This window comes from Centrocercus urophasianus, unplaced genomic scaffold (genome assembly GCF_019232065.1).
Source record: "Centrocercus urophasianus isolate 14NV4802_14NV808 unplaced genomic scaffold, USGS_Curo_1.0 seq_12, whole genome shotgun sequence".
NCBI lineage: Eukaryota > Metazoa > Chordata > Aves > Galliformes > Phasianidae > Centrocercus > Centrocercus urophasianus.
Window position 1 is genome coordinate 62,787,561 of NW_024884364.1, and position 24,250 is coordinate 62,811,810.

Below are 24,250 nucleotides of genomic sequence, written 5' to 3' on the forward strand. Positions count from 1 at the left end.
ATTAAAACAAATGGCTAAAGTATTTACATTATAAGCCATAGAGCTTATACTCAACATTTCTAGGTGAAAACTGCATCCATTTTGTCCATGCTGTAAGTTGCAAAAGTTTGTGAGATTTTCTGAATGTTTTTGCAGTACATAAACCTTTAAAGAAAAAAGTTAAAAGGGCAAATATACACGATTTACTAGCAAACAGTATTTAACTGCAAAAAGTGTGCGAGATGCTATTTTGCACGTTTTTGCATTGTTTTCTGCATTTATTTACCAGTGTAAGGTGTCAACTGATTGTAAAAAAAAAAAAAACAAACCAACAAACTACATAAAGTGTACAGTTTGGGGCCATCTCACAGAAGTGGGATACATTTTTTAATACATCACTTAAATACAATACTAATATAGCACACTGGTATCACTTCAGTAAGGTAAACTTTATTACTAGACATGCAAAACATCTTGGGCTTTACTACAGTTGAACATGTCTAGCTGTCTTTTAATCAGGTGGCTGCTGTTTTGAGTTTTCTTTCTGATATTAGTATCTATGTTTACCAGTCTAAGTTAGTCAGCTAAACGCACAACAATCAACAACAACAACAACAAAAAACCAACCACCTCACTTACTCTATTTGCGCACCGTGAGCCACAAGGGCACTTATGGAATCCACACTACCAGACCGTGCTGCTTTATGAATAGGAGTTTCACCAACATAATCCTGTAAAGACAAACTACATTTTGTCAAGCATAATAATCTTTCTAAAAACGACAGTCTTATTTTTACATTATTCATTTTAATTAAGAAAGCAGATATAATAAAAGCAGCATTTATTAGCTAGCAAATATATCAGGTACTTTATGAAATGCTTTTTGCAGTAGGCTCTTATATACTTTAGGTATTTAGCAAGAAACAATTATAAAGGCATGAATCTCACACGATGAGCCTTTATCCAATAACTAGATAATCAAAGCCATATGCAGCAAAATTTGTTAAGAAAGATCAACACATGATACTGTAACAAGTTACTCTAACATTTATCTCCCAGCATTTTAGTTCCCCAGTACCCTGCACTTTGCAGGCCATCTTGAATTCAGAAGCAAGATGGCCAAGTTTGTGGGACTGCTACTACTTTGAGATCCCGCTGTCACTCTTACTCAGTATTGTATGGCACAATAAATACTCACCAGGTGAGAGCTATCTAGTGCCCCTCTACAGTAACATAAGCATGCCCAGAGCTCACAGGACAGGTCAGATCTCTCCTAAGATACGCACATTTGACTTACGTGTTCTATCTACCATTCTTTCTATGTAACCTTTACTCATTTAAATTCCATTAGTGCTAACTAATAAATTCAATCACTTCAATTTCTACATTAAATGCAAATGTAATAGGAACACAGTATGCTTTCCAGGTCCTCTACCCAGCTTCACAGGTAAGAGGGAAAAATCTATGCAATTTTATATATGCAGTTGGTGAGCAGCAGGTGAATTCCACACATCGTGACCTACAGGATGCAGATGAAATTTAGTACTTGCAATTAAATTAATTTATTATTAACTTAATAATTTTACTTAATGTCAATAGTAACTAAGTAGTAGGAAACAGAAGAATGTGAAATGAAAAGTGACCCTGAGGTAGCAAGTAAACGTTCAGTTACTGTTTTGCTACATTTTATCACAGTCCTCAACATTTCCATTGCATAGCAAGCTTTCTGTTCTTCCTTTTTTCACTATTCTTCTTTTACTGAAATACCAACACCAGCTTTACTAAGTCAGCAGTCTATACTCAAAACAGTGGCCCATGCTTAGCTCTGCACTACTGGCTACGCTGTCAGCTCTGAGACATGAATATATTCAAAACAAGGTTACACCACCATCTTCACGTAAGGTAGTGAGCATTGGAATTTTTCCACCAAGCTTCTGAGAAACTCAGTCACATTTTCTAGACCATGTAAATGTAACTTGGAATGAAGGAAAGAATTTTGGATTATGTTCCACATATTCAATTTGCTAATTATAATTTTTTTTTTTTTAAACACATTAAAAATTCATGGAAGATAAACAAGTTTATGACTGTTTAAGACACATATTCAGCCCCAGCAAGGAACAGTCATGGAACCAGAGAAAGTTTACCTTCTTATTAAATTAAGGATAATTGCTGAGGTTGGCAAAGAGTTCAGAGACAGAAAAGAACAGAAAACTTCTTGTAGTCCATAGGTATTAGGAAAGAGTGATAAATTCCTTCTTCCAAAACAGCTGTATCTCATGAATAGAAGACAGCTTAAGATGATGAGACACACAGACAGGCTGCCCAAGAAACTCAGGATGCTCCATTCCTAGAGGTATTCAAGGCCAGGTCAGATGGGGCCCCCGGCAGCCTAACCTGGTGGGTGACAACACCACTCACAGCACATCGGTTGGAACTAGATGATCCTTAAGACCACTTGCAAGCTCTGTGCTAACAAACTTTATATCACTTCTTTTATTTATAGCTTTTCTAGAAGTTACAGAAGACTGATAAGCCCAATGGAAGACAATTTTATTAGCTATATGAAAACTCATCTGGCACTAACGCATCCAGAAAGGATTTTTTTAGTGTTGGAATAAAGTTTCCCATCACAGCAACTGTCATCAATTCCATCACTTTGTTATGGTTTCCATTCCCCCATTTCTTTTAAACAAATTTAAAAGAAAAAAAGTTTCTTTTTTACACTTCTTTTTCGTTGTTCAGCATTAGTATTTATAGCCTCACCTTTAATTTAAAAGATACTCATCAATATGAAGCTCAGTTTAGGACAAATCAGGTCACCTTGCCAATGCGCGTGATGAAGGTGACAAAAACCTCTACTCATTCAACAGATCTGTTGCCCACAGTAAGAGCTCAGCCAAATTACGAAGTACTGCCGCTGGGAAGTGATAGAAGGATGAGAAAAGACCTTTGCAAAATACTCCTTGCCACATTATGAGAATAAGCTATGCTTATTAGCTGCTCTAAACTTGTCACCAGTAACCAGAAAAATATTACTATCTAGTATCTCAGAATGTATGTCTTGAGAAGGACTTCTTTCAATCACCAGCCCAGAAAGGCATGCACTTCCTTGAAGCTAAGGAATGGATAAAGTAATTTGAGAACAGAATGCATGGATTTAGATTGTAACAGTTTTTTTTTTTTTTTTTTTTTTTTTAAAATTACCACACCTCATTTTCTATATTCACTAACATTAGTTACCTTCTTCTGAAGTTCTCCTGTGGAACCACAACTATTTGCTCTCCTTTTTATCTAAAATAGTTTCCTAGCTTTGTAAAGGAATTCTCTTTGGCTTATGAGCTATACTGAGAGGAAGAAAAAAAAAAGAAAGGGTTTCCACTGCAAAACAGCTGCAAAGCTTATGTATTTTTTCAACAGAAAAAAAAAAAAGAGGAAGAAGCATTCTACAAGACTGAAAGCAACTTTGTTAATTGAACAATTGGAGTGGATGGCACTAAACAGAAAATGCACTAAGATAGAGGTTTTTCCCAAGAACACTGTCTAGATTGAATTTTGGGGTCCCCATTTATCCTTCTTACGTAGCACTGCACCAACTGACCAGACTTCTCTCATAATCCAGAAGTCACATAGCAAACAGATGTACAGGAAAAAATATTTCCTAGTATTAACACAGCATTCAAGATAATACAAATTTGTTTGCTTCTGTGAAGATGATATTTTGTGTACAGTGCTTCTGAACAGATGGAAGTGTCACAAGGCACCATGAACACACTTCCACACGCTTTCCGCAACTCACTGTCACACCACATCCTCCTCCGTCCCCTTGGAGGAGTGATACTTCTAGTTTGCAAAGACAAAGCTTTTCTCCTTTATTCAGCTTGGAGACATACTAGATTACATTTGATGCTTTTCATTTTACTGACTAGCTATATAGTTTAATTCCTTATTTTGCATTTATAAACGTGTCTGAGGAATCTTTTGTTGCTGTTATTTTTTCTTCAGTGAATTCATCTCAGCTTGGTTAATCAGTTTGCCTTTCATTACAATGCTGCTTAGCCTCAAAAGACACCTCCTTTATAAACCTCTCCTCAGACTCTGAGTTTCTCCAGACTTCTAGACATTTTTATTTGTTCATCAGTTCATTTTATAACACTTCCTCCCCTTCAATTTCCCCCACTTCTGTCTTTTTAGAAGACAAATTTGTTGGTGTTACAATGTTCCAGTTGAACTTGGAGGAGAAAGTGGAAAACTTGCTCCTCAGTGATTCAGTTAAGTTCATACACTTACTTCCCTTCCTTCTGAAAGTTACTTACCTGCTTTTTTCTTTCTTTCTTTCTTTCTTAAAATACTCCCATGCACATTTATACTGAAGGCTTCTGAACTACACAAGCAGTTGTATAATGCTTCTAGTACACATTTAAGACACAGAAGCACTATTTTACCTGACAATAAAACCAATACCATCCCTTATCCAATTGATTCAATTTCAAAAGCCTGTAACTGACCACACTCCCAAAAAGTCGTCAGATTTCCTAGACCTAGAAATCTAACCTGTCTGAAGCCAGAAAGCAAAAGCTGGGAAGATGCAACTTTTTCCCCACATTCTTCAGTAAGATATGCTTTGAATTCACAATTGTTTTACCTTCTGGATCTTCAGTACAGATGAGAAATAATGGTGTTTTTTTTAAATCTGGATTTAATCCAGCAGGCATAGATGATTAACAAAGCTACTAAAACACATAAGAAATGACTTTTTTTTTTCCCTCACCAAGGATATTAGTATGTTTACAGTTGTTGCCAGTATAGGTGTCTATATTTCCTGTATCTGTCTGCCTTCACTACCAAATTATGGTAAACTGGTGGGACGCAAAGTTAACATCACCTGTAGGAATGGAGTATTTCTTAGCCCTCCCCCTTAAGGCAGGCCACACGACATTCTTCTGCTTACTTTCCCCAATTATGGAAGGTAACACAGAAGAAACATTTGATGTACTGAGGTCAGAGGAAAAATACACTTGAAAGAAGGAAGAGGCTTTATCAGAAAGAACTTATGAATATCTGCTGCATTATCTTGCACAACAGCACAGAATCAGTCTGCATTCCGACGTGGATAAAAACAAAACAAAACAAAAAAAAAAAAATCAGGGAAAGTAGCAGCATAATTGCTTTGTACTGTTAGAGAGAACTGAAACAGGTGGGAAGCTAAACGCAAGTTTTGACTCACAATATTAAGAACTATTAGTAGGCACTGCTCATTGAATAGAAAAAGAAATAACTTCCTGTTGTGTCCAGTGGCAGGCAGGAACAGGCAGGAATCACTGCTTGGCTCTTTGGCTTTCTCTGACCCGTAGGGGATAAGGGACAGCAGGGAAAAACTGCCCACCAACCAAGGAGAGGGGAAAAAAAAGAAAGATAAATGATTCTAGCCAGCACATACAGTTAAACAAGAGGGCTGGACATCATGGGATATACTCACAGAAATTACTTTAGAGAGAAAGGTAGAGTTGGGACAAGCAGATTTCAGCATTTATCCTTCATTGCTGCCCAGGACCTTTCTCAGTCAACTGCCACCAGCATTAAGATATGCATTTTAATGCTTTCCTAAACTTCATGGCAGGCAGCATGAGCTACAATACTTCAGGGTAGATAAAAGGAAAACATGCACGCAAGTTCTACTGAGTACCAGAGGTTTACATTAGGACTGAGAGACTCGAGTGGATTCCTTTTCAGAAGCTATCCTTTTCTTTTTCCAGACGTGATTGGTTAGTCTGTAGCCAGTGACCAGGAGTCAGTTTGGAAGGGAAGTTTTACTAGTTTAAATATCAAGTATTCCCAGATCTTTCTCAGCATGTGTTTTGTATCCAGTGTCCATGGAACACTTGTCCTCACACAAGCATTAGCCAGTGACTATGTCTGTTTGAAGTACAGCATCAGTCAGCGAGCTGGAAGGAATAAACAGAATACACATCAGGAAATAGCGCTCCAAAACCTCAAGTGTGAGTGGAAGCCCCAGATGATCACCTCAAAGAGCTTGCAAGTTAAGTAAGTAAAATCATATATTAAGCAGTGCAAATCAAACAAGAATTAGCAGGTTTTTGACTGCAATTCTATAAACATCTTGAAGGAACTGTGGAGAGCACAGCATGCACTATGCTTTACACACTCATGTGTGAAACATCACAAGTATCTGTGGGTTGCATTTGCTGTAGGTATCACAACAGTAAACTGTCTAGCTTTGAGTGCTCATGCATGCGAAACCAGTGTGACTGAACAGATGCATCTTAATAAAGAGCGATTTTTGTTTCTACTATGATTCTAACTACTGAGACACCCTCCATCAAACCAAACCTAAAATTTCTTCCTATTGTTCAATTAATATTTTGTGGAAGCAAAAAAGGAGTTTTTACAGAAGTGTAACTTGACCCTACTATTATCAACAACACACACAGCTTCCCACAATATCAACTCTCAAGTGCTGTTCACGCTGGTATCCTCTACCTGTAAACACCTAAATTTGCCTTTCAAAGTCTGTAGGATACCATCGGCACTATTTCATTTGAACAATTCAGAATCACATCATTTCTTTCTGCTCTATTGCTTAGATTTGCTCTTGTAACAGGCTACCAATTTTTAAAGACTCCTGAGTCACTGGCTAGTCACCACAACTAGCCTCCTCTAAGGTGGGACGAATTACCAGTCTATTTTTAAACTGCATATCCTACTGTCTTCTGCTTCCCTTACAATCATCTGTGCATTGCCCTCAGTCCACAGATAGCTCTCTCTGCATTCCTCTCTTCTTCAGAGCTAACTGCTATTTTCCTCTTGCCTTTTTTTTTTTGCCTTTTTTTTTTTTCTTTTTTTTTTTTTCTTTTTTGAATAACCTCACACTGCAGATGTTCCAGGAGAACATCTAGAAGGTATTATTCTAGAACAGTGGTTCTTCAGTCTTTTCAGCCTTACTGGTCAGCTCTTCTCTTTATCCACAGTTGGAAACTTTCATTCTTCTCATTCATTCTCATTCATTCTCTTCTTCTCATTTAGAAGATATCTGTACATCTTTATTCTGTGCATGCCATGTCTCCTCTCTGATCATAGTTTCTTTACATTCTTACCTGGTCTCCAGATGCATTTCTAGTTCTTGTATTTTCTCTTCTGAAGATTCTACCACTATGCAGCAATAACTTATGCAATAAGTTACTTTTGTCAGGTACCAAGGAGAAGATGCCATCTATAGCCTCTGCATCCCGTCACCTTCATTGTTTCTACAATTCTCCTGGTGTCTCACAGCTGTTCTCAATGCACCAGCCTTCTTTTCTGAAAACTCAACACAAACTTCCCCATTTCTTATTTTTGCATAACTTTAAAAAAAAAAAAAAAAAAAAAAGCAACTCCAGAAATGCAAAGTTCAAGTTCCCCAGCAATCTTAGTTTAACTCCAGCAATAACTACTCTCATATAAGATCATAAATAATTTTGAGTATTGCTGTAAGGGAACACATTATGTATGCATAGCATACATAATAAATCCATTCAATACTAGAAATGTTTTCTCCAAAAGAATAATATTTTTAAGCACTTGATTCTGCTACCATAGCAGAGCATGAAAGTCCTTTACATGAACTTTATTATATTAATTGCACTCTGCTATCAAATAAATTAATATCTATAACCATGGTAACAGTAATGGAAAATTATCAATTAAGAAAAACCACACATGTATTCACTATTTGTTAGTAAAGTGCATGTTTCTGATCTACCTGCAGGAAGTTATTGGAAGAGTTTTAGACATAATTTAAAAGATGATATCAGAATGAAACCAAACACGTCTTAAAGCAAGTCATGTCTTTGAAAGATGTCACTAGTTAGATATCTGACTAGTCATCAAGGACCACAAAGGTCTCATGGCTCCATAGGCAATGATGAATTAACTGGCTGATTTTCTAATTCTTACATGTGAAGTAAGATGCATCTCACTAGTCCTTTCTGCTTTTCCCCTCATAGGCGTTACAGGATCAGAGCATCGGGTAATGCTGCCAACACCAAAGCAGCATGACACCATTTTGTTCCAGAAGGAGAAAGATGCTAGTTCCTGAAACAAACGTTCTCCAGAACTTCAGTGACCTACAACATTTATGAGCCCTTCTCTACTACAGTGACATCTTAATTATCAGATAAAGGGCTTTGTCTTTTGGAGAGATGTTAAAAATAACCTGTCTGTCTGTGAATGTAAGGACCACACGCATAGCAAGAAAGGAACAAGACACTCCTTACAGAATCATATGCAGACATGAAACACACATTAAATCATACCTGTTTGTTTATGTTGGCCCCCACTTGGATCAACCAATTCAGGCACTGTGGATGTCCTCCAAAAGCAGCAATGTGGGCTGGTGTTTGAGCAAACCGTGTTGTACTGGCATTTACAGAGGCTCCGGCTCTGACTAACTGCATTAGGCACTCCAGCTTTAAAGACATGAAGGAAGAAAAACCAAAAGCTGTTACACAGATGTACCACAGTTGGCATCTGCCAAATACATAAATTAAGTCCAGAAAAACTCAACTTACTAGCAAAACCAAGTGGATGCAAAAAAGGGAAGACATGAACAATAGCATTTGCCCCCTCCTTCAGTCACACCGCATACCTGAAAAATACTTGATTCTCAACCAAAACTCAATTCCAGCATTTATTTTTTGGAATAAGGGAGAGGGCCCAAGTAATGCCTCAGAGCTGACCACGAAAGCTATTTGGTTCACTTCTGTTAGTGAAAAGTCTCTGATCTAGCAAAGCTGCAAATTTACTATTAAACAGACATTAGCTGATGTTTTGCAAAACAAAAGCATTGTTAGGAGATACACAGACATTTCCAGAAGAGTTTAAATGAAAATGCAAGAAAGTTTTCACATTTCTTTAATGTTTTCCTGAAGTGAGAGAAGCAGATAATTCATTGCAGCTAATACCACTAATACTGTGCTAAAAACCTATGCATGCAATCCATTATTCTCACAGTTTTGTTATTACGGGTGAAGAAATGTTAAAAACCAGCACTGCATGTTTGCGGCAACACCAAAAAATAAAGCTCTCTTTACTTTAAACAGCAACAACAACAAAAAAAGTGCCGTGTTGTCAAGCTATATTCTGACTTCTATTTTCCACTGGTGCTGCCAGAAGTATCCAATATCCAGCTACTATATTTAACTGTTTGCAACATAACATTTGTAGAAGCTACCCGAACTTCAGCCAGGATGACCTCAACTTTCACAAATAGCCTAAAAAAAAAAAAAGTTCCTTTCCTGTCAAATAGTAACATTGCCTTGTGGTAGACAGGAAAGTTCTACTGCTACCATAAACAGTTTAGTCTAGGCTTCCATTTGTTAGGGTTAAAACAACCCTCCAAAACAACAAAACAAAGAAACATCACATTGACTGCGGTCATTGGTTCACATGCAATGAAAACCTCTACGTCAGTGTTTTGCTGTTAAAAATAAAAGTTTATTAGCCATAGAATAGCTACAAAATAAGCTGTTCGTAAAGAACATATTTTTCCCTTTATACAATTCAAAGAAACATACTAAGCTTACTCTTCACAAGCAAGATTCCTTTGGACGGTAATCACAGAATCATCACAGAATGGTTTGGGTTGGAAGGGACCTTTAAGATCACGTAGTCCCAACCCCCTGCTGTAGGAAGGGACACCTCCCATTGGACCAGGTTGCTCACAGCCCCATCCAGCCTGGCCTTGAATGCTTCCAAGGAGAGTGCATCCACAGCCTCACTGGGCAACCTGTTCCAGTGTCTCGCCACCCTCACTGTAAAGAACTCCTTCCTAATATCTAAACCGACCCTCTTCCAGTTTAAAGCCATTTTCCCTCATCCTGTCACTGCCTGCCCTTATAGAAAGCCCCTCCCCAGCTTTTCCGTAGGCCCCTTCAGGTTCTAGAAGGCTGCTATAAGGTCTGCCCCAGAGCCTTCTCTCCTCCAGGCTGAAGAGCCCCAGCTTATGAGTTTAACAAAGTCATACCATTAACTTACCACAAACTAACTGAACTACTACAATTCTAACAGCTTCACCTCCAGAAATCTCAATGTTACTGAAGGAAAAAAATAACTTTCCCCAAAACAAACCAGTACATCTGCTAGGGAAAAAGAAGTTTCATCTTATATATTCTTAGAAGTGCTACAATTGTTTTTCTAATGCTAAATTACCCAAATAAATTTTATATTTGTTAATCTTAAGACTTCCCTCAGAGTCTACAACCTAGAATCTCAATACTGCTTAAATCATCCTTTAATAATGACTAAGAACTGTAAAGCTGTAATCATTAGTAAGTGATGCAATACAAAAAACACCAGCTACCCCAAGAGGCTCCTCTGCTTCAAACAAAAATAAAATCCATGCAGTTTTTCGAACACCAGGCTTTTGTTATAATTAATTTGAAAACAGTCAGAGGAACATTACATCTTCAGGAAATATTTCCTGCACAGAAACAGCTGAATCAAATTCCTTAATTACATAGACACAGTAGCCTGGCAATTAAAAGGGGAAAAGCATTAAAACCAGTGCATCAATGTCATCCCTCACTGTTCAGATTTGCTTTCTAAAAATGCTGCACGATTAATTATAATTAAACTTCATATTTAAACATTCTTGGTGCATAGCTTCCCCGTATTTTTCCCTCGGACTCTTCCAAGCATACCAGTGAAAATGCATTTGCAATATCATCTACCTGATGGTCACCCTCTTCCTCCCCCCAGGGCTTTTTTGGGGTTTTAACAACAAAGAGAATGTTTCATCCCCTTAAAAGCTGAAGCAAGGTTCTTCTGCAGCACAGAAGCTCTTACTTAGGATGCTATTAAAAGAGCACGGTAGATTACTTCTGTGCACAGGAAGAGGCAACACACGCAAAAACCAGTATCCCACTGGAATATTTTTGCTTTGGATCAGGACATATCAGTTTGGTTTTTTAAATAACATTTTAGAAGATATTTTCCACTGTACTGCTATACCTAAACTGTTTTAACAAAGAAGAAAGACAGGCCTCAATATAAGCCATAATACTGGCAAAACGCCAGGAAGGCAATGTGTGGTTTTTATTTATCTGTACTACTTTTGTTCCAGAAGAAACAGAATGTACTTACTGTTTTGCTTACTATAACGTAAACAATCAAATGGCAAAAATAGAAGGAGGAAGAGAGCACAAGCAAGCAGATATAAGTAAAGAAAACAGAAAGGCACGTGCTAGTGGTTACAAAGAATAAAGGTAAGATACCACGGATGTTCAGCCCAGCAAGTAAATTTGAACACAATGCTATCTAAATCTGTACTGCCTTCTGGAAGAAAAAAACAGGCCATATTGTCATTACAATTCCAGATATTGCAACTAGGAATGCTTATCTATCATTGAGAAATGACTCTGCTGGTGTTTTGCTTATTAATTGTAAGGTCCACAGTCACATTCCAGAGTAAGTTATGTATTTAAAGTGCATGACGTTTTCTTCTTCTAGTCATAGGGTACTATATTTTTATTGATACTAGTATTAGATCAGTAATTCCCAAGAAAAAGTTATCATCTTCTGCACATTCACTTCTAACTTCACTCCTAAGTTAAACTTTTTGTTCCTTCCCTACTGCAGGGCATCTACAACTATGTGTAGGAAGGCAGTTCTACCTAGCTTTCTTCCGAAGTAATTTTGCATTGTCCTTTGGTGCACAGAGGGTTTTTTCACCAAGCCCAGACTAACGCTGCGTGTACGTGCATGCATGTGTGCAGAAAGGGTTTTAGATGTCACTGCTTACAGCAAGTTGTTCCGCAAGGACTTCTTGTAAAGAGGAACTAAATCAGTTTTGTCATTTTAGCCTCTTACAATCGGTCATGCCTGCTGGACTGTGCTGCTGAAGCGTCCCGTATCAGATCAACAGCCACGAAGTTCAGTTGCCATTTAATTTCTTACAGGCAAACAAAAACCAAGTGAGAACCCCACAAAATCCAATGTAACAAGTAGCTCTCAGAAGAGAGGAAAGAATGTCATTTAGTAACTCCTAATGAATGTTTCAAAAATAGAAGTTTTAAAGCCCCAGCATTTTGAGATGCAGACAAACTTCCCATTTGCAAAAATGATGATTCCAAATTTTAGAAAAAACATAAATAACATATGACACGCATACGAATGTCCACTAAAAACAGTTACTGTTTCCCTTTCGGCCATCATCTATTAGCTGGTGAGAAGTCAGTCAAGCACTGTACCTAATTACAGAAATGTAACTTGTCCAGAGCGCTGAAACACAGGGGAACATCAGGAAATACTTCTCCCACTGCGAGGTGACTGGTAACTGGAATGGTGTGCAGTCTTCTTCCTTGGAGATCTTCAGAAACCACCCGGACACGATCAACCCGTTCTGGCAGCCCTGCTGCAGCCCAAGGGACCAGAGGGACCCACAGGTCCATTCCTACCTCAGCCTCCCCACGGTTCCATTGCACAGTCTGACTCAAAGAAACATTACTTAACAAGGCTACAAAGCACGCAGGTATCTTTCACACACAGAGTCCACCTAACCTGTCAGAAAGCTTTTAAAAAGTTTCACTTCACTTGAAAAAAAAAAAAAAAAAAAAAAGTTTTCTCTCTACTTTAATTGCAAGAAGTTTTAAAACAAATCTTTACCTTTTGGTGAGGTACCTAGGAGTGAACATGGCAAATAGGGTAGCTTGCACACTGACTCACTCCCTTTGACAGCTTTCTATGCAATAATCTCTCCAATAGGAAAGAAGGTACCCATGATTTACTTATTCCAGGTGGCTAGCAGAAAACTAAAGGTGCTTAAGGAAAACAGAACTGAACATATACTTGAAGGACACTAACGTGACTAACACGCAAGTAAAGGACTCCTTTGATATCCTAAAAGAAACAGAGGGCTGGAACACTTCTTCTAAGAAAGGTTGAGGGAACTGGGCTAGCTTAGCTTGGAGAAGGCTCTAGGGAGACCTCATGGTGGCCTTCCAGTACTTGAAGGGAGCATATGAACAGGAAGGGGAACGGCTGTTTATGGGTGGATAGTGATAGGACAAGGGGGAATGGTTTTAAACTGAGTCAAGGCAGATTTAGGTTAGATGTCAGGAGGAAGTTTTTCACTCAGAGGGTGGTGACACACTGGAACAGGTTGCCCAAGGAGGTTGCGGATGCCCCATCCCTGGAGGCATTCAAGGCCAGGCTGGATGTGGCTCTGGGCAGCCTGGTCTGGTGCTTGGTGACCCTGCACATAGCAGGGGGTTGAAACTAGATGATCATTGTTTTCCTTTTTAACCCAGGCCATCCTATGACTCTACGATAAACAAGACAAATATAAATCTTTAATGTTAAACCAGTATCTTCAGATTTTGTATGAAGACAGATTTGATCTCAAGACAAAACCTAAGTTACTCCACTTTGTTTCTGAACACGGAAGATTACTTTCTGGATAGATAGATAGTCTTATAGATAGTCTTGGAGTTTCTGTAGTTTTATTGTCTTTTTTTTTTTTTTCTGTGAGACAGTAGGACTACTTAGCTCTGCTTCTAAGGTATTTCTCAAGCACTGCAAATGAGATCACTTAACATAACCCGCCTCTTAATGTACTCGCCTAAATCGTTACACCTGCGTGAACACATTAATCTTCCTTCCCTGGCAGACCATCAATACACAGTAGAAACATATTAGGAAAAGAAGGGAGAGCGAGAGCACAAAGCGTAAGTCCCGGAAAATCAGGAGGCAGAGAAATCACTGAGGAAAAGAAATACGCACCCCCAGGCCTGAACGCTGTGCCGGCTGAACGCTTATAAACAGGGAACGCCCAGCTCAAATAAATACATTAAGGCACCACTCCTCTTCAGGTTCGAGGTTAGCGATAACCCAAGGGAAGGAGGGCGTTTTAGAAAGCTTCGCGTATCTTTTTCCATTCGCAATGAGTTGCTAACGCCCGCATTCGGGCTCGTCAGTCGAACAAAGGTAACGAGGAGCTGAGCGGTTTTTAGCACGGCAGTACAATTCGCACACCGCGGGGCTGCCCGTACCGCCGCCGCTTCACCACCATCGCTCAGGGGCTCTTAGGAGCCGGAGGAACGAGGCCAAGCAAACGCTGCTACCCTGCACCTGAACAGCGCTCTGCCCGCGGGATCCACAAACAACATCCTCAGTTCAACGCTGCCGCTTCTTTTGATTCTCCCCACCCGCACGGCGACGAAGCCGAAGCGCTTCGCCTCCCAGCCCAAGGGCCGCGCAGGAGGCGCACATAGGCACACTCATCTCCCAGGCGCCCAGCCAGCCCGTTGCGATAACACGGCCGGCACAACACGACCGTCTCCAGGTGCGGAGGAGCCTGACGGCGACGGCCGAGCCGGGGCCATCGGAGCGAAGGGAAGAGCCCTCCCCAGGGACGACGGGCGCCTTTCCCCAGCCCGGCCGTGGGGGCGGCTCTTCCCAGCGAGGAGGGCACGAACGCCCGGTGCTGATGGGTGCCGCCGCCCCCAGCCCCGCTCTGAAGAGGCAGCGCCGGCGTCTCCCGGCAGCGTGCGAAGGGGTAAAGATGGCGCCGCGCGCCGGCCCGCCGTCCTCCTTCTCCTCCTCCTCCTCCTTCCCTTCGCCTCCCTCCCCCCGCCGCGCCGGGCCCCACCTTGCCGAAGTGCGCGGCCCAGTGGATGGGCGTCCAGCCGTAAAAGGAGTCCTCGGCGGCCAGATCGGAGCGGGGCACGCTCTGGAGCAACGCGCACAGGGCGGGCAGGTCGCCGTCGCGGCAGGCGCGGTGCAGGGGGAAGCGGAGGGTCAGCAGCTCCTCGCTGGAGAAGCCCGCCTCGGGGCCGGCGCCCAGCGACATGGCGGGCAGGGCGAGGGAAAGCGGCTAGAGGGATGGCAGCGGGGCGAGGGGGGGGAAAGCGGGAAGGAGGGGGAGAGAAGGAGCGGGCGGGCCGAGACGCGCGGAGTAGGGTGCGAGCGGCGGCGACTGCGGCAGCCGTTACCGCCCGAGCACAAAGGAAGCGGGCGGGGCGGGGCGGCGCCTCCCTGGGCGGGCGGGGCGGGCGCGAGGCAGAGCACGGCGGGAAGCGCGCGGCGGCCCCCGCGCTCCCGGCTCTTCCAATCCGCTTGGCGCTCCGCCGGGATGGGAGGGGGGATGAGGGGGGTTGGGCAGAGCTGGCTGGCGGTGCGCGCGCTGCTGGACCGTTTTTTCCCGTTGCCCGGGGCGGAGGACCTGTTGCCGCCGCCTGAGGGGGCAGCGCGGCGGGGAGAGGGGGAGCCCGCGTTCCCGCTTCTCGCCCGGAAACTCAGCGCTGCCTCCAGGCGGACAGCCGTCGGTACGTTGAGCCCCGAGCTGGGCTTGCAGCGCAGCGAGTCCGTCTGACGGCCGTCGTGTGCTGTTAGCGACTGTCAGTGCCCCGGCAGAAGGGATACTTGTCAGTGTGAAGACACACACGCAAGATTAGATTGAAACCTTGCCTCATCGGCCCCCCCTTTTTTTTTTTTTTTTTTTTGCCAAAATAATAATTATAAATATTAGGACGCGTGAGGGAGGATGGATTACAAATGAGCCCTTCCATAGATGGTGATGCTGAAGTGCAAAGAGACCGAGCGCTGTGGCCAAGGGAGGGAGCGCTGCCCACAGCTCCACAGAATCACAGAATGGCCTGGATGGAAGGGACCTCAAGGATCATGAAGCTCCAACCCCCTGCCACATGCAGGGCCACCAACCTCCCCATTTAATACTAGACCAGGCTGCTCAGGGCCCCATCCAACCTGGCCTTGAACACCTCCAGGGACGGGGCATCCACAACCTCTCTGGGCAGCCTGTTCCAGCACCTCACCACTCTCTCTGTAAAGAACTTCCCCCTGACATCCAACCTAAATCTCCCCTCCCTTAACTTAAAACTTAAAACCATTTCCCCTTGTCCTGCAGTTACCTACCCTTTCAAAGAGTTGATTCCCTCCTGTTTGTAGGCTCCCTTTAGGTACTGAAAGGCTGCAATGAGGTCACCCTGCAGCCTTCTTTTCTCCAGGCTGAACAAGCCCAGCTCTCTCAGCCAGTCTTCGTAGGGGAGGTGCTCCAGTCCTCTGATCATCCCAAAATGGCTTTGAACATCTCCAGGGATGGGGCATCCAAGGCTGCACCTGGCCTTAGCTTTCACAGTTTATCATCCCATACACACTTCTTTTGTGATTTATGTGTATTTTTTCCCCACATCAAACTGCTCTGTTTGATGCTCACTGTTTGACTTGCTTTGGAATTAAATAATGAAGGTACCATATGATAGAACAGTTGAAAGAAAGAAAAAATACAACCGTTCCAACAGCTTATGTTATAAAAATGGTAATTACCAGAACGTCTGGTATTAAATGAAACAGCTTCTTCAACTGAAAACAGGCAAGCAGCTTTTACAGTGCATATACACACTAATGTTTGTAGTCACTCGTGTTGTTTATGATTACCATAAAAAGTAATGAATATTAAAAATACTATTTTTTATTATGATGAACAGAAATTAACCAGTACTTTACTGAGGATTCATATTAAGGATTTGCATATGTTTTGCATCTCTTGTGGGGATATGGAAACTACCACACCAGGTAGACAGTGGACTTCCTAATTTCCTTATAGAAATTCATTAGCTTACTAACTTCTACCACTTCCTGCAAGATAGCTGAGTTCAGTTGCACTCATATTACAAATGAAGAAGTGAAATACCAAGAAAGGAAGTGGTTTAACTGTGTTATGCAGGAATTCTGCTTGTGAAACTGAATCCTAGCATCTTTAGTCACCACAGTAAGCAGTCATCCACAGGGACCTTGAAGGCTGTAGAGGGATGACAGAGATCTCATGGAGTTCAACAAGTCAAAGTGCTGAGTCCTGTATGCAGACAGGAGCAATTCCTGGAACCACAACATGCTGGGACCACCCAGCTGGAAAGCAGCTCTGCAAAGAAGGACCTGAGGTTGTGGCAGAGACCCCCCTCTTCTCTGTGCTGCTAAGGTTGCATCTGGAGAACTACTGGGACTCCAGTACAAGAGAGACCGTGACATACTGGAAACAGTGCAATGGAGGGTCACCAAGATGGCTGGAGACTGGAGTGAGGAAAGGCTGAGAGGGCTGAAGCTCTTCAGCCTGGAGGAGACTCAGGGATCTCATCAATGTAAGTAAATACCTGAAGGAAGGATGCCAAGAGCATGGAGCCAGGCTCCTTTCAGGGGTGCCAAGTGCCAGAACAAGCAGCAGTGGGCACAGACTGCAATACAGTTTAGTTCAGAGTTCCCTCTGAAGAGCATGCAGCACTTCTGTGCTGTGTGGGTGCCGGAGCACTGGCACAGGCTGCCCAGAGGCTGTGGATTCTCCTCCTTGGAGGCCTCCTAAAGCTGCCTGGCTGTAGGCCCGAGCACCCTGCTCTGGTGGCCCTGATGATGAGGGGATGGGCCAAAGGGACACAGAGGGCCCTGCCAGCCTCAGCCTTCCAGTGAGTCTACAGGCTTAAGTTTTGCGACTAGAATTTTTGTTGTGACGTTAACCTTTTTTATTTCCTTACTGGTTATCTACACCAAATATTCTAAAGTTTCACAGAAATCACTGGTTCTGGTATTATGCTGCATGTTATAAGATAAAATTCTTTAACTAAGTAATATAAATAGTATGCTTACTGTATTACTTACACAACAAAATATATTCCTAATTTCTTATGTTTCAGAAGAGTTCAACCACTAAGTTTAGTTGCCCACATATATGTGTGTTTTGAAAAAAAATTGTTATTTGCAAGCCTATTTGCATTAATTTTGTCCTCTTTCTATTCCTGGTCTTTCAAGGGAAGTGAGAAGCTTTCTGTCTCTGTCAGTTCAAGGAGGTGGGCCTTCTGCTTACTCAGGAGTTTAACAGAACAGCATTTCCCCCAGGGAAGTAACAGAAAAGATGCAGTTTTATTTTAGCTGGTTTTACTTTTATGTTCTCTTTTGCCTCAAGGTTGTGAAATGAAATAAAATAAAATAGTCCATAAATGAGGACTTCTTGAATATTCAGTAGAGTCTAATAAGTATACATTTAGATACTAAATACATGATTTTAAAGTGTTTTGTGAAAATGTATCTCCTGAGCTCTGGTAAGGCTGCATCTTGAGTACTGTGTTCAGTTTTGGGCCCCTCTCTACAAGAAAGACATTGAGGCCCTGGAACGTGTCCAGAGAAGGGCAACGAAGTTGTGGGGGGTCTGGAGCACAGATCTTATGGGGAGCAGCAGAGGGAGCTGGGATTCTTAAGCCTAGAGAAGAGGAGGCTCAGGGAAGACCTCATTGTTCTCTACAATTACCTGAAAGGAGGTTATAGGAAAGTGGAAATCTTCTTCTCCTGGGTAACAGTGATAGTTCGAGAGGGAATGGCCTCAAGGTGCATCAGGGTTCAGGTTTGATATTACAAAAAGCTTCTTATCTGGGAGAGCAGCCAGGCAATGGAACGGGATGCCCAGGGAGGTGGTTGAGTCACTGTCCCTGGACTTGTACAAGAAACGTTTAGGTGTGGTACCAAGAAACATGGTTTAGTGGGCAACATTTGTGGTGGATGGTTGGGCTAGATAATCTTAGAGGTCTTTTCCAGCCTTAATGATTCCATGATTTACACAACTCTGTAATGTACTCTGCATTTTCTATGTGCCATTCTTGTACAAATTAATTACATTTGCTGATTTTATTTTGCAGGAAGGTTGAAGATGGAGGACTTTATGATAACTCACACAGAATGGTCTTGGGTATTTTTGTAAAAAAAAACAAAACAAAACCACCACCACTCCAACTTTGGAATTTAATAGAATACATTCTTTGTTCAAATCCCTCCTTCTTTCTTATGGAGAGCTCGCACTGGTTAACATTTAGAGTTTTATTTAGTTGCCATACATACTTGTCTGGTGCCATTTGAGACGCCCAAGAGTATTCTTGCCTGTTGCCAACTGCTGCAGGAAAATGGTACAAGCTTACGTAGGTTCCCTGCCGCTGTACAGAGCTAACGTATCTCTGAATAACAGCCTTGTTAGGTTGCATTAAGAATCTACATTCTGACAAATAGGCCCTTCTTGAATATCATTTACACTGATGAACCTGGTCACACAGGGACTTCTTCACATTTTATCTGGAACTGATTCCCTCAAAACAACCCGTATTTGTAGGAGTTTGTTGTGCAATTCCATGCCGTCCAAGTACAAAAGGACAAACTAATTCTGACATTATTCATCGTTCATTTTATTTTGGAAATCTGTGAACTGCGGTGAAAATGTAGCATCTCTTTAGATGCCATGTATTTATTTTAGCAATGGTGAGAAACTTTCTATAATTTCCTTAGTGCAAATAGAATCTGACTCATCATCTTCAGAGATGAGTTCAAAGTTTAGGTTTACTTCCTGGTTTTTCTTACACTTAAGACCACGACTGAGCACTGTACCACTTGACTTACTTTGTTTGTTCTTTTGTGGATTTTTTTCTATCTTCACCTTTCTTCCAGAAGACCAACTGTTCTGTTGTGTTTGCTCCTAAAGCAGCAGGGCAAATCAACATTACTCTTTCTGGTGGAAGTTACTGGGAGAAGCAGCTGAATTCTTTTTGTAAAAAGTTAATTTAATAAACATGGAAGCATTAAAGCCCAAGTGCTAAAATTAAATTTGCATAGTATGTGAGGCCTCTCAGTGCACAAAGACCAGAAAATTAATAGCAGCAGTAGCTGCTTACATGGAAAGAAAGCCATGAGTGGAAAAAGAGCAAACTGAAAGTTCTTTGTCCTCCTTTCCAGCCCTCAGTTCTCAGAATTTTGTTTGGCAAGGAAAGCAGGGAATCTGTCTGACTTTCAAATAATTACTGACGTATTACTCCATTGCAGGCAAGTAGCAAAGAGCAGCTGCTTATTGCAGCCGGAGCCAAACTCTCCCTTTGCCATCCCCCATTTCTTCCTGCCTTCCCTGGAGAAAGCTATCTCGCTGTTAAGTAAACTGGGATTGGTTTGCAAGATATATTAAGATTACATTAGAAAAATATTTACTTACGTATAAAGGAGCCTTTTAAAAAATCTTCATTGCTTAGGAAACAATGTGATTTAGTGGGTAAAAAATAAAAACAGATTTGTTACTCTACAGTTGTGAAGCTGCCATCTTTTACGAGCCTGGGAAGAGTGACCTTATTCACTGTGAGTTTTTGCCAATTCTGCCTCCACGCAACTAATTCTTTTCCTGATTCATGGTGGGACTTATCTGGGCCATGTTTAAAGAGGTCTGCTGCCTCACAGTAAAGGAGTTGATTATGATTTTTGGCTTATTGACAAACTGTCCTTCACTTTTCAACATTCCTTACAAGGTTTAACTGAAAATTGAGATTTCTTGAGAGAGAAAATACCTGTTAAAAACAAACGAACAAACAAACAAATATCCAACAAGAACCACCTCAACAACCTGTAAGAAATCGATATCAAACCACTTCAATTTGTACTGAGCCTAAACCACTGCAATAAAAAGGTCCTTCAGCGTTCTTGTCTTCCAACAAACAAACAAATAAATAAATAAATAAATAAATAAATAATCTGCAACGTTACCTGAACACTGAAAGTTCATTTCTCCATTTATGTCCACACTGGAGATGAATATAAAACTGAATTCCCAAGCACTTTTATTCATTAACAAACTTCCATCAGAAAAAAAAAAAAAAGAAGTGTGTGTATGTGTGTGGAGGAGTGTTGCTCAAGTTTCTCTTTATGCAATTCACATGATGACTCCCTGAATTCCTCCTGATACTTCATTAGAGATGCTGTCTTCCTCCCTTGTTAAGCACTAGTGAGTGGTTGCTGTGTTCCGCCCTGCTGTGCAGCGGTGGAGGAAGCAACCTGTCCGTGTTACTTTGTGCTCTGTGCTATGTTGAGATGTAAGGAATGCTAATGACTGTGTGAAAATTTCATCTCTCGCATCCAGAAGGATACTGCGGGGTGCTGCGTATTGCAGCTCTTGGAATTCATGGCTGCAGATGTGGAGTCTATGCAACTGAGCATGATAAATCACACCAAACAAATCTTTCTACATTAAGAATATCTTTACAGTTACTGTGTACTATTCTGTTTTGCACTTGGGTGGAAGCTTGAAGAAATATGTTAGGCAACATTTATTTAAATGTTAAATGAAATAACAAATAAATCCATGACATGACTGCATTTACACGGATCTGGAATTGATAAATCATCTGATTTTCCAATTCCATAATCTGGAAATCTTTCCACGGGGAAAGAAAAACACGTATTGAAGTGAAAAATGTCATATCCTCTTACAAAGAGAACAAACAAAAGTCTTGAGAAAGATGAAGAGTATGACACGTCTATTTCTAAGCCTGGCAAGTATTCTTGAAACCCTCAACTTGAGATCAGCTGCTATGTTTGAGGGTTTAAGTCTACTCATTTCAGAAAGAACGTGCTTCTGTCCTAACTGTGGTTTAATCAAGCAATCATAGCTCCATCTTTTTGTTAAAGAAGATGGTGTCTGGTGTTTTTCTTCATGAAACAGAGTAAAAAAACAGGCAGTTTACATTATGAGGTTTCTCTAGCTAGCATAGTATGAAAGGAGCCATCTTGTGGTTGTCTATTCTGCAAACAAAATGTTGCTACAGTATTGCCTTGAAAAGCTGAAGTTACCTCTATGGTTCTATGCTATACATATAGAACTACCTCTATAGTTCTGTGACAATTTTTCTTCTACTTGTTTAGAAATGTTGCATTTTGAGTAAAACTGTTTTCACTCAATCTTTTTCATTCCATCAGATTTCTTATTCTACCAGGCATTCAATCTAGCCAAACAGAATTAAACTTTGTATGTTCATTCTACGTCCTCTATTAGTCAACCCACACCAATATTTACCAGTCCTCTGAGTTCTTACACCCTTTAATTTGCACTCTAAGTTCTGCTTTAAACTGCAGTCAATCGTATCTCTGAAATACGACTCTCTTAGTAGAACTGATTTCTAAGTAAGTGACAAATTATTTTTTTTTTAATAATATCCATTAAGATGTAATCTTTGGGAACTATGTGTATTCCAGATGCAAAACTGAAACAAACAAACCAACCTTCAGATTTGACCTGGGGAGACATTTGATAATCAGTCTGATAAATGATAAATCAGTCTGATTTCTTGGCCTCTTTGATAATACACAATGACACTTGGATTAATCTTCACAATCCTGAGCAGATATAGGTAAATCTATTTCATATATATTAGCTCACTGATGTTTGTATTAGTTTAATTATATCTATTTAAAATATCCCTTAGATAACTCAGAAGTTATGTATAAATAACAAGCCTAAATCATAACTCCTGAAGTTCTTAAAGTGGAACAATTTTAGACAAAAATCTGATTTCTTTAGAATTGTTTTAATTAATTAATTAATAACAGTAAAATTAAAAGTCTAATTCAAATTTTTGGATGCTAACAATTTTATGTCCTTCTTATATTGTAGCACCCAAACCTGCCCCCAGTGCTGGAGGCGAGGCCACCCACCGCAGAGCACAGTGAGACAACCCCTCCCCTCGCCCAGTGGCAGTGCTGGGCCTGCTGCCTGCCAGGGCACTGTGGATCCTTTGCCTGCCAGGGCACACTGCTGGCTCACATTCAGCTTGCCACAGCCCCCATATCACTTTGCATGGGGCTGCTCTCCATCTTCTTGTCTTTAGTCTGTGCTTAGATCCGGTGTTGCCTCATTCCAGATGCAGAATCCAGCACTTGCTCTTGTGCAGCTTCATGCAGTTGGTGATTGCCCAGCTCTCCAATGTACCAAGATCTCTCTGCAGAGCTTCTCTGCCCTCAAGGGAGTCAACAGCTCCTTCTTGATGCCATCTGCAAGCTTATTTAGTATACCTTCAAGAAACATATCCAAGTAATTAATAGAAACATTGAATAGAATTGGACTTAAAATGGAGCCGTGTGAAGCCCACCGCTGACAGACATAGCCCAACCCATCAGCCAACTATTCACCTGTCATGTTATGTTTTTGCCTAGCTGTATGCTGGACATGTTGTCCATCAGGATACTGTGAGAAACAGTATTGAAATCTTTGCTGTCATCCAAAAATTTTGCACAGAATGTCATCCCTTGGTTGATTGGATCTCCTTTAATAAAGTGAGCCTCTGTGTATTTCTGAAGACAATCACAGCAGTGATCGAGGTTCACAGACTGACCTCTGTCTCTGCGTATTTGAGTGGGACTTGAAAATTTATTTTTTATGCATTTCTATGATAATATGGATTTACTTCAGTAAAACTGAAGTCAGACTTAAGTACCAGGCTGCTGTAATTATACAGTTTCTTTGATATTAAGAAGTATGAAAGTCAAGAACTTTTACAATTATGGTCTATTGTGGAGGATAATAAATATGCATTCCAAGAATCATGGAATATAATGAATTTAAAACAGGATCAATTGTGAAAACAGACTTCTTGGAAAAGAATGTATTTTTATGATATTCTCTCTACTGTCTGAATTCTATGAAAACCTGAGACTTATCAACGTATCCTCATTTAACAACAGAACTGAATTTAGTTTATTAGAATTATTTGGATTCAACTTCCAGAAATTTCTTGTTGGGGAATTTTGTAGTCAGATATATTTTTAGTTTGAGTTTTTCTACAGAGGTCAGTATTTCCATATCAATAAACAAGAAGTAGGGTAAGATTTTCCCTGGGTATAAAAAAATCACTTCTGACCACTGCTAAGGAGGCTTACAGCAGATCAATCATAATGGTACCTTCATAAATTTTATACATGCTTTCTTTTCTGCTAGTTGGGATTTCGTTGATTCTACAACCAGAAATTGTCTTATTCAAATGGCAAGGAAAGAACTAGAAGGATCTGGAGGAGAATATTGCAATACCCTCATCAACGGTAAACTACTGGCCTACTAAAAATGAAATGAAATCCTTTTGGTACCTTCTCCTTTCTCCTATGAAGAAGGGTTGAGAGAACTGGGCTAGCTTAGCTTGGAGAAGAGAAGGCTCTGGAGAGACCTCAGTGTGGCCTTCCAGTACTTGAAGGGAGCATATGAACAGGAGGGGGTACGACTGTTTACATGGGTTGATAGAGATAGGACAAGGGGGAATGATTTTAAACTGAGACAGAGAAGGTTTCGTTTAGATATTAGGAGGAAGTTTTCCACTCAGAGGATGGTGATGCACTGCAATAGGTTGCCCAAGGAGGTTGTGGATGCCCCATCTGTGGAGCAGGCATCTTGAGCCTGTTGTCTCTTTCTGTCACTTACTTATTCCTT

General features: G+C 41.1%; 1 protein-coding gene and 1 long non-coding RNA gene across 3 annotated transcripts in view; one reads left to right on the top strand and one right to left on the bottom strand.

The window, feature by feature from the left end:
- Positions 1–14,867, bottom strand: part of ANKRD10 (ankyrin repeat domain 10) — a 34,184-nt gene extending 19,317 nt beyond the window's left edge. Inside the window, exons 1-3 of one of the 2 annotated variants that reach the window (XM_042809523.1) lie at positions 14,624–14,867; positions 8,292–8,444; positions 619–710 (exon numbers count right to left, since the gene is read on the bottom strand). In XM_042809523.1, the coding sequence (XP_042665457.1) occupies positions 619–710; positions 8,292–8,444; positions 14,624–14,824 (446 nt within the window). In that variant the 5' untranslated portion in view covers positions 14,825–14,867. The remainder of the gene's footprint in view (positions 1–618; positions 711–8,291; positions 8,445–14,623) is intronic. The other variant, XM_042809524.1, reaches the window with a different exon arrangement.
- Positions 14,868–18,229: 3,362 nt separating this feature from the next.
- LOC122156351 lies at positions 18,230–23,919 on the top strand. The gene is made up of 3 exons (XR_006167450.1): positions 18,230–20,142; positions 22,030–22,184; positions 22,448–23,919. It is a non-coding gene; the product is annotated as an uncharacterized LOC122156351 (long non-coding RNA).
- Positions 23,920–24,250: the final 331 nt, after the last annotated feature.